Raw genomic sequence first — 10,837 nt, forward strand, 5'->3', positions numbered from 1 at the left:
CCCCCCCCCCACCGTACACATGTACTGTTCCTGGGGGTTCACTTTGCTCCGGGGAACCGGGACTGGGTGCCGGCGCCGAGGGTGCTTCGCGCGCCCCCTGCCGGCCGCCGCCGGGCCCCCAGCTAAGTGAGGTTCAGCGGGCAGAGCGAGCCGAGCCTGCCGGCCGCCTCTGTGTGTGTGTTTGTTTGTCGTCGTTTCGTTGAAACACTTTGTCGGCCTGGTGATGTTCAAACCCGGGACTGTTTGGCTAGGAAGAGGCTGTGGATGAGGAAGTGCCAGGTATGGCGTGAACTGACTGCGCTTCTCCTGCTTAGGGTTACCGTTTGATGGAGGGAACATCTCCAGCCCTACAAACACATACCCCAACTCTAGCTTCCCCCAGATCAGATGCCAAGCCTGCACACACTGAGTCGGGCCCTGATGCCATGTGGGTGTGGGTGTGTGAAAAAGTAGAGAGAAGTTAACCTTGGCCTTCTGAAGTGGTCGGATGGGAGGATTAGTGGCTTCTTTGTTTCGCTGTTTTCCCTCCTAGAAAGCTGACGGAGACAGAAAGCAGCCCCGAGGCCTTGCGTTTCCAAGTCTTTAAGTCCTCTCCTGTGGGGTGGGTGAAAGCGAGGTGGAGGACGATCCCTCCAGCGGCGTCAGGACCCTGGACAAGACCCTACTCTCTTGTGGCCTAATCTAGCATTGTCCCCTCTAGGCTAGGAAGCCTTAAATTGTGGTGAGAACACAAACGCTAACCAGCTCCTATTCTAAAGTTTATGGGAGCAGGAGGCCCCCACCAGGACTACTGGCGATCGAAAAGATCAAACCTATCCACGAAGATCCGGTGATGGGTCGTTCTTCCGTGGTAGCTTTGTGTAGGTCTGAGCCCATGTGCACACCTGCTTACGAAATCGGAAATCACATCCCAGTGGGTATGACAAGGGGTTGGATCATTAAGCTAAAAACGTTCGATTCAATCCCTTTGATCCGGGCTGGGGGGGAGGGGGAGATCCACAGTCATCTCTAATCATTGTTACACCAGTGTTACCAAGGTTGTTACAGGAGCTTTTTTAGGTCATCGCTTCCACATTCATGACCAATTCGGCTAATCAAACAGATGCTTGTTCCCCAAAGTTCTCCAGAGACGCGATTCTTGGAGAGCAAACAAGTAAAACGTATTCCCCATTGTAAGAAAAAGAAAACTTCTCCAGTAATTTAAATGAGGCTCTGCTGTGTCTTGATCCCCCGCTTCGGCAGTTCGAGGTCTTGTCCACGTGGTGGCAGTGTTTGGCGCTCCTTGTGAGCTCCATAGATGGGAATATTTAAACCCGTACTTAATATTGTAACGCAGCCAAGAATGAGAAATGACTAGTTTCACTTCAGTCCTAATCAAAAGGGGAGAATGTCCATATTTTGCCAAAACGGAATGGGCCCCTACCCAAGGTAGCAGTAGCAGGAGGATGTCATGGAAGAAATGATTGTTCAAAGATCATTTCTGATGCTGGAGAAATGTACCCAACAAGTATTTACTAACTATGGCCACTGGTAGCTCAGGCCTGTAACCCTAGCTATTCAAGAGGCTGAGATCTGAGGACCATGTGGTTCAAAGCCAGCCCAGGCAGGAAAGTCTGTGGGACCCTTAACTCCAATAAACTACTCAAGAACGCTGGAAGTGTCACTGTGGCTCAAGTGGTAGAGTGCTTACCTTGAGCAAAAGAAGCTCAAGGATTTCGCCTAGGCCCAGAGTTCAAGCCCCAGAATCCACAAAGAAGTGTGTATAATATATATATTTTTCCATTTTATGTCTATTTCAGTAATATAAGTATCATTAGGAGAAGAAAGCCTCATTATTCCTACATAAGAAGTATAAGCCATATGATCCAGTAAAAAGAAAAAAAAATTGTGTCTGATGTGAATGCATTTAACAGTCTCAATGTTCTATCTCTTCTTAATTTTATGTTTTGATTATAATACAATTACATTAATACTACTTAAGCTCAATATCCTCTTGAAATAGAATAGAGTTATGTGAGCAGTGTACAAATTCTTTAGCATAGGTTGTTGCTATTCTATGTTGCTCTTGCCCAAAAGCTGTTACATTATCTTAAAATCAGAACAGATTAGCTTCTTGAATTTTGCTCTCCTTTAGATGGGACAAGTTTAATAAGATAGCAGCTGAATAGAACCAGACCCACAAGGACAACCCATGGAATTTGTCAAAGCAATGAACGAGGAAGAAACTTAAGTTTCTTGAGCACAGTTGGTTTGTTGTACACCTGGAGATACCAACTTACTATCCACACCAATGGCTCCTGAGTCATACATATCAGAATCACTAATAGACTTAGAACAAATGTTTTTGCAGCAACCCAAGGTAATTTCTTTGTGCCATTCCTGAGGTTTGAACTCAGGGCCAGGGTGCTTCCCCTTGAGCTTTTTGTACTTGAAATTTTCACTCTACTACTTAAGCCACAGCTCCACATCTGGCTTTTTGATGGTTCATTGGAGATAAGAGTCTCATGGACTTTCCTGTCCAGGCTAATTTCAAACTGAGATCATCAGATCTCAGCCTCCTGCGTGTCTAGGATTACAGGAGTGAGGTACTGGTGCTTGGCTTCTGAGGTAATTTTTATTTATTTCTTTATTATTATTATTTATTGTTGGTCGTGGGGCTTGAACTCTGAGCCTGGGTGCTATCCCTCAGCTCTTCAGCTCAAGGCAAGCGCTCTACCACTTGAGCCATAGCACCACTTCCGGTTTTCTGAGTGGCTTATTGGAGATAAGAGTCTCAGGGTCTTTCCTACCCAGGCTGGCTTTGAACTGTGATCCTCAGATCTCACCTCCTGAGTAGCTAGGATTACAGGCATGAACCACCAGCACCAAGCCAGCTTCTGAGATAATTTTTATAGAATATGGCCTGAGTATTGGAATTTTTTAAGAGCTCCCCCATCCAGTAATTACCACAATTTTCTGGCTGCTTTCTTTTAATGAGCTTATGGAAACACAGCTGAGAAACAATGATGACCTGAACATAATCCAAAGCCCAGACCCTTCTTATCCTCTGGCCTATGCTTCTGTTGCCAGGTCAGGTGTATCCAGTCAGAATGTGGTCGTTTCTAATTCACCATCACAACCAGTCCAGAAAGCCTATACATAAAAAGCCTGGATATCAGAGAGCTTCTATCTTCCCTCTGGGGATCTCAATGGGAGTTACTTATGAAAAATTATTTCTTTTTCTTCAAGGCTTAGAAGAGATTTCTTTTTATTACTCTCCACTGAAGAAGCAGCCGAGGGAATGCAAAGTAGTAACAGAGCTAGACATAGAACCCATGTCTCTCTATCCATTTGTTCACTTAAACAATTATTGATGGGCAAGACCTATCTCATTAGAAGTGTTCTGTGGGTAGAGATGGTCCACAGGGACCCAGGCCTAGGGGAGGGCCCAAGGGCCCAGGCCCGCCATACTTTGAAGCCTTGGTATTCTGATCTATGCTAGGGCATCAATTACATTTCTTGGCCCAACGTCAGTACCTGCCTTGCTTTTCCAAGGCTTGCTCGTTACTCAGACTTCAAGACTCTGCACGCACACACACACACACACACACACACACACACACACCAAATAATAAATTGGCTAAAGCTCTGTATATAGGTTGGCAATTGTCCAGAGGACAACTTACAATTTCCATTTCAACATTGCACGCTTCCAGTCACCCATGTGTTTCCCTTCTTCCTTTGCTTTATACCACAGGGAACTCAAGAGTCGACAGTTTCTGAAAATCACCCCTTTTTCATTTTCACAGCTGCGAATGATCTCATAGTCCCAAAGAGAGGTTATCAGAAGCACATCATAAAGGCTACGGATCCCTCCTTCCTTCCTTCCTTCCTTCCTCTTTCTTTCTTTCCTTCTTTTTTCTTTCTTTCTCTTTCTTTTTCTGTTTTTTTTCCTTCCTTCCTTCCTTCCTTTCTCCCTTTCTTTCTTTCTTTCCTGTTGTCTTCGAAAACAGATCAATGGGGAAATTAAATAAACAAACGAGTGGAGCGCGCCACCTAGTGACCAAAGTGGTCAGTGCCAGTACCTCGATGCCAGTGCGTGAGAGTAGTATTGATGGAGTCACAAAAATCGTTCATTAAGGCAATTTAATCTTTGCTATTAAATGTCCTTTCAATTCATTTGGGGTAATTAAGATGCAGTTAAAGTGATTAAATTCTAATTACTTATGCTAGACAAAGACATATTTGTCACACTAATGCGGTTAACTAAGGACTCAGAAAGAAAGTTAACATTTACTTCAAATGATGCAACTGAAAAAATCAGTTCCTCTTTTCATCATTAATCCAGTGAGCTGGGTGATTATGTAATGGCATTACAAGCTCATTAAACGAGGGAAGTGCTGATTAAAATGACTGCGAGGAGGAAAACTTGAACCTGAAGTAGCTCAGTACTGTTTGGTCAGCATTTCTGGACAAAATTACAAGGTTGTTTTTTTTTTTTTTTTCTCCTCCAACCTCCCCCAATCCAAAATAACAAACAGCTCTTGGGTTGAAACTTGATATTAAAAGACGGGTGCTTCTCCATAGGCTCTTATTACCAACCTGCTCACATGATTAAGTGAAAGACACTTTATTTTGTTTGTGTGTCCACGATGCTGGGGCTTCAACTCAGGGCCTGGAACACTTTTATCCCTCAAGGCTTGTGCTTTAAAGAGCTTTAGCCACAGCTCCATTTCTGGCTTTTGTTGGTGGTGGTGGTGTGGTCATGGGGCTTGAACTCTGGACCTGGGCTCTGTCCCTCAGCTCTTCAGCTCAAGGCAAGCGCCCTACCACTTGAGCCACAGTGCCATTTCTGGTTTTCTGGTGATTTGTTGGAGATCAGAGACTCATGGATTTCCTGCCCGTGCTGGCAGGAACCCCGATCCTCAGATCTCAGCCCTCTGAGTAGCTAGGATTACCGGTGTGAGCCACCAGCGCCCAGCTCAAATCTTTTAAAAATGTTTTCTAATGAATCCATTGGGCTTATGTTTTCTTATCTAGAAAGCTGGATGGATGAGGGTGTGATTCCTTAGAGACTCATCAGAATTCCCCGTGGATTGAGCATCTACTGAGCATCTTGCCTGACTTTGTCTCTATCCCAGTGGGTTCACCATGATTTTTCCTTGCAGTACTCCAGCCATGTTTGGTAGCTCTTGACAGTGAGAAACAGTCCTGTCTTCTCTCTTGCTTGTCCATTTTTCAGTGTGTCAGCTCACGCATTCCTTTCTCTCCAATGGCTTATAAGTTATTTCTATCTTTTTTTTTTTTGTCTGAGATTGGGTCTTGAACTCAATATCTGAGGTTTTCTTTTGCTCATTGGCTGGTGAGCTACCACCTGAGCCATGCCTCTAATGCTTTATTATTATACTTAAGTATTTTGGAGCTCACAACATCCCAGATTTGACTGCTGCTTAGCCTCTCTAACCTGGATCCTATGTCATTTGACATCTGCTCCGGCCTTCTCTGGCATAAAGGGATATGCTAAGCTTATCTACGTTTCCCTGAGCCTCATTTGTACGCTTCTCTGATGAGCCTTGGCTTATTTTGGTGGGTATAGTGTTAGACGCCAAAGATCTGGGAACAGATGTATACATTGCTATTAGGGTGATTTTTAATTTATTTTTATTTTTTATTTTCTGTCAGTCGTGGAGCTTGAACTCTGGGCCTGGGCACTGTCCCTCCGCTCTTCAGCTCAAGGCTAGTGCTCTTATCACTTGAGCCACAGTGCTACTTCCAGTTTTTTGGTGGTTAATTGGAGATAAGAGTCTCACGGACTTTCCTGCCCAGGCTGGCTTTGAACCACAATCCTCAGATCTCAGCCTCCTGAGTAGCTAGGATTACAGGCGTGAGCCACCAGCGCCTGGGTAGGGTGATTATTTTTATACCTTCTCAAACAAAGCCAAGAAATATGTGTATCTGTGTTTGAACACACACAAATATATGTATATATGTATACACACCATCTATAACCTATGTGTGCATATAAACGTGTTTATATACATGCTTCTGTGCATATTTTAAGGATCAAGAGTTCCTACTCAATACCTCCACCTCCAATTGCAATACAGTAAGCAGGTCTGCCTTATTCATGAATTTGACCAAGCGTGGACAAAAATAGTAATGAAAAAAATCAAAAGAAATTTCAAACACAAGTGTGTGTGTGTGTGTGTGTGTGTGTGTGTGTGTGTGTGTACTGGTCCTGAGGCTTGAACTCAAGCTCTCTGAGCATTCTTTTTTTGTTGAAGACTAGTGCTCAACCACTTGGGCCACAGCTCCTCTTGCCATTTTCCAGTGGTTAATTGGAGATAAGAGTCTCTTGGACTTTCTTGCCTGGGCTGGCTATGAACAGCGATTCTCAGATCTCAGCCTCCTGAGTAGCTAGGATTACAAGTCTAAACTTCCAGCACCCATCTTGAACACACACACAAAAATAATCTCTACATGAATATTACATAATTCAGTTGATGTGTGGGGAAACTTGCCATCAATCCTGAGTTATCATCAGTTGCTTTTAGATTGTTGTGTAATCTGGTGTTTCCCTACCCTTAACTTTGTGAAAATACAATATGCCCCCCCCAAAAAAGCAGATGATGCCCCAAAAAGGCAAAGTAGAAGTTATAATAATCCTCCCAAGCCAATAAAGAATGCAATATGCTTCATTTAGATGACAAGGAGGATGTTTGAGATTTCTTGAAAGGTATTGTGTCTGTAGCAGAAGTAGATGGCATTGTGGGAAAAGAGCGTGAAATGAGATCTTGTGTTTGGTGAGCATTAGCAAATGGGCAACGGCCATTTTGTGTGACAATCATGTAGTTACTCCATGTAGTTTCAGTGATGAACACTTAGACCTACTTATACCTGTGTTATAGGTTAATCTGAGTGATTTTTAGAGTTCTAATCCTATACATGGGTTTTCAGTGCTGGTCTTGGAACCAAATATCCCTCCATATCAAGAGTTTACCACAGGCAGCTTTGGTAGAATGCTTGCCTTGCAGGCACACGAAGCCCTGGGTTCCAATCCTCAGTACCACAAACAGAAAACAATCCGAAAGTGGTGCTCTGGCTCAAGCAGTAGGGTGCTAACCTTGAGCAAAAGAAGCTCAGGGAAAGTGCCCAGGCCCTGAGTTCAAGCCCAGAACTGTCCAAAAAAAAAAAAAAAGAGTTTACTATATATGCACAGGATCTTTTTCTTGCCTCCCAGGTTCCCCTATTTGTATGCCCTTTGCTCCACAGTGACAACTCCCCCCACTCCACACACAACACACTCATTTGCACAATCATGAAAGACACTGAGATAGTGTCAGCATTGCTCCACACATACTCATCAATATGCCTGCTTAAACATTTTTTGATAGGATTTGTTTTCTGATCTTTCTCCTTTCCCATACCCATGTCAGTAACCCTTGAGAACGTGTTAGAAATCCTACTGAATCACAAACTCTGTGCTGGAGTCCAGGAATCTGTATTCTAATTGCCCTCCAAGTCACTCTGGTTCAGGTAAAGTTTGAGCAGCACTTCCCAAAATAGATAGCATAGATTGTTGAATGTGGTCCATCATCAGAGCAAGACACAGACATACTGCCTTCTCTCTCTCTCTCTCTCTCTCTCTCTGCCATCTAATTTAGACACTTGGACAAATGGAAAGGGATCTGTCTGTCTGTTGGTCTGTCAGCTGGTGCTAAAAGATCTCACCGCCAGACCCAAAGGGGGTCAAGTCAGTTGTAGAGCACCTTACAGTGTTTGGGAACCCTGTGTCCAGTTCTCAGTGCAGAGGGGTGGGGGAGGGGGAGATCACAGCCAAGAATCTGACCCTTCCCCTCCCCCACCCCACACACCTCTTACCCAATTTCCACTTTCATCAGAACCATAGAACAAAGCCTTCGGTGTCCAGGACTGAACATCCCGGCACCTCCGTGTCCACCCCAGACTTATGCACTGACTCTGAAAATCAGTCCTGCTGGGATTGTTCAGAGGAGGCAGCTTCATTCTGCAGAATTCACGTGTGATTTTAGAATAGAAGTTCTTCGGTTTTGTGTGTAGGAGGAATGCGTAGAGGCTGAATTGGTATCTTTGGCATAGGGTCTCATGTTTCTAGTGTTTTTCAGCTGGCTCCAATTTATAGTCAAAAGTAGAAACTGTGTGTGTGTGTGTGTGTGTGTGTGTGTGTGTGTGTGTGTGTGTGTGCCGGTCCTGGGGCTTGAACTCAGGGCATGAGCACTGTCCCTGAGATTTGTACTCAAGGTTAAGACTCTACCTCTTGAGCCACACCTCCACTACTGGCTTTGGTGTTTAATTGGAGAAAAGATGCTCACAGACTTTCCTGCCTGGGCTGGCTTCAAACCTTGATCCTCAGATCTCAGCCTCCCGAGTAGCTAGAATTACAGGCATGAGCATAAGAGTAAGAACTAGGGGCCACAGGTAACAGGACTTAAAGCCCAGAACCCAAGATCACACTATCACTGGCCTCAGAGCCAGCCCCAGGCTCTTCTGAAATCAAGTTCATCTAAGAATCCTTAATAGGTCAGGTGCTGGTGGCTCATGCCTCTACTCTAAGTTTCTCAGGAAGCCAAGATCTAAGGATTTTTGTTTGCGAGACTCTTACCTCCAATTAACCACCCAAAAAGCCAAAAGTGGAGCTGTGGCTCAAGTAGAAGAGCACCAGCCTTGAGTGGAAATCCAAGGAACAGCACATAGACCCCTGAGTTCAAGTCCCAGTACTAGGGCGCGCGCACACGCACGTGCGTACACACACACACACAGAACTTCACTTGGCTCACAATGTGCAGCTCCGTGTTCTAAGGGAACTGGGCATTTAATAAATACTTCCTTTGCAGCCTTTGCTTTATAAGGAGAGCAAGGTGTTCTCTGGGATATGCGATAAAAGGTATCATAAGGCCTCCACTGCCCGCAAAGTTCCCCCTTTGTTAATTGAGCTCACATGAATTCTGAGATGTTTACTCTGCTATTAAGGGCTAATCCAGGGATCTTTTTTTATTTTCTTTTGTTTTATTTGAGATGATGGTCTTGCTTAGTAGCCCAGACTGGCCTCCAATTCCTCATCCACTTAACTCTAACTCTCCAAGTGCTGGGATTACAGAGAGGCCCCAGCAGGGTCTACAGATTGGGAATGTTTTAAAGTGGGCACAATGGCTGGGCACCAGTGGCTCCTGCCTGTAATCCTAGCTACTCGGGAGGCTGAGATCTGAAGATCAAGGTTCAAAGCCAGCCCAGGCAGGAAAAGTCCATGAAACTCTTATCTCCAATAAACTACCAGAAAACTGGAAGTGGCACTGTGGCTCAAGTGGTAGAGCACTTGCCTTGAGCTGAAGAGTTCAGGGACAGTGCCCAGGCCCAGAGTTCAAGCCCCACGACCGACAAAAAAATAAAAAGGAAAACAGTGCCCTTGAGCTACAGATTCTATCGTCCCTTCCTGGACCTGCCCATCCCCCCCCCTCCCTGCCCCGAATCTGTTCTCACATGCTCTATGTCTCTTTGCAGCTTGCAAAAGGAAAGAACAAGAACACGGGAAGGATCGAGGCAATACACCCAAAAAGCCCCGGTTGGTCTTCACAGATGTGCAGCGACGAACTCTCCATGCAATATTCAAAGAAAACAAGCGTCCATCCAAAGAATTGCAAATCACCATTTCCCAGCAGCTGGGATTGGAGCTGAGCACCGTCAGCAACTTCTTCATGAACGCCAGGAGGAGGAGTCTGGACAAGTGGCAAGACGAGGGCAGTTCGAATTCAGGCAACTCATCTTCATCATCCAGCACTTGTACCAAAGCGTGAAGGAAGGAGACCCACAAACTCAAACCTCGGTGGAAAAGCTTTAAATCATAAGTAAGAAGAATAAATCTTTTTTTTTAATAAAAAAGACACAGGACCTCAAGATAGCAGGTTTATACTTAGAAATATTTGAAGATGAAAAGAAGGAGAGAGAAAAAAAAAGTGATATTTATAGTCCAAAGAAACCAAAGACTTAAGCTCATCTGCGTTCTGACTTTGTTCGGAGACACACACTTCAACGGGGGTGGGGTGGGGGTGAAGACTTGGCAAGAAGAACTGGAAACAGGGCAACCACTGGAGCGCACGCCTTCGGTCCACGATCATCCTCGCCGTGCTTGGCTAAGTAGGGGTTTGGAGCGCAGTGATTCTGAGCGATCGGGTGGACATCTTTGAAGATTGAACTTTCTCATCTGTTCCAAAGCACCATAAAAGTGGATGGTGTCTCAGTAAAGTGTGTGTGGGGGGGTGCGTGTGTACATGTACACACGCACACCACCACCACTACCACCACCACCATTACCAGTGGTTTGGGACTTAGGCAAGGCTGCTTTTCAGGAAGGGTTGTGCCAGAAGAGTACAACCACCGTGGCATGAGGCTGTCTGAGTCCATTGAATTGGGAGTATGGTTTTTGCTTGTCAGAGTCTAATGTTTGAACCTGCCAGGCTGGCAACCTATAGGGCAGATTCAAACCCAGGAAAGAAAATTTGAATGACGCCTAAACCAATGCATTCTCTTTGTTTGTTAAGAAATGTTCAGCTATTTTTTAAGAACTGAAACAAGAGCCCATCCATTAAAAAAAAAAACCCACCTAGGTACCAAAGACACACTTAATATTATAGTGCAGGTATTTTATCACAATGATTTTAATAACCAAAGCTATTTTTACACAAGATACTATGTAAAGTTATACGTATGAACTGCTCGAGCCGTAAGATACATGACACATAGATTCACAACTATTATTTATGACGCGTGAAGGCATTTGAAATATGAGTTTTTCAGAACTGGCAAGAAAGAATGTAGCTTCAGG

General features: G+C 44.6%; 1 protein-coding gene across 1 annotated transcript in view; it reads left to right on the forward strand.

Moving 5' to 3' along the window:
* Positions 1-9,855, forward strand: part of Onecut1 (one cut homeobox 1) — a 15,691-nt gene extending 5,836 nt beyond the window's left edge. Inside the window, exon 3 of the mRNA XM_013010086.1 lies at positions 9,517-9,855. Coding sequence (XP_012865540.1) covers positions 9,517-9,809 — 293 coding nt within the window. The 3' untranslated portion in view covers positions 9,810-9,855. The remainder of the gene's footprint in view (positions 1-9,516) is intronic.
* The last annotated feature ends 982 nt before the right edge of the window (positions 9,856-10,837 follow it).

Source organism: Dipodomys ordii, unplaced genomic scaffold (genome assembly GCF_000151885.1).
Source record: "Dipodomys ordii isolate 6190 unplaced genomic scaffold, Dord_2.0 Scaffold11, whole genome shotgun sequence".
NCBI classification, from domain to species: Eukaryota; Metazoa; Chordata; class Mammalia; order Rodentia; family Heteromyidae; genus Dipodomys; species Dipodomys ordii.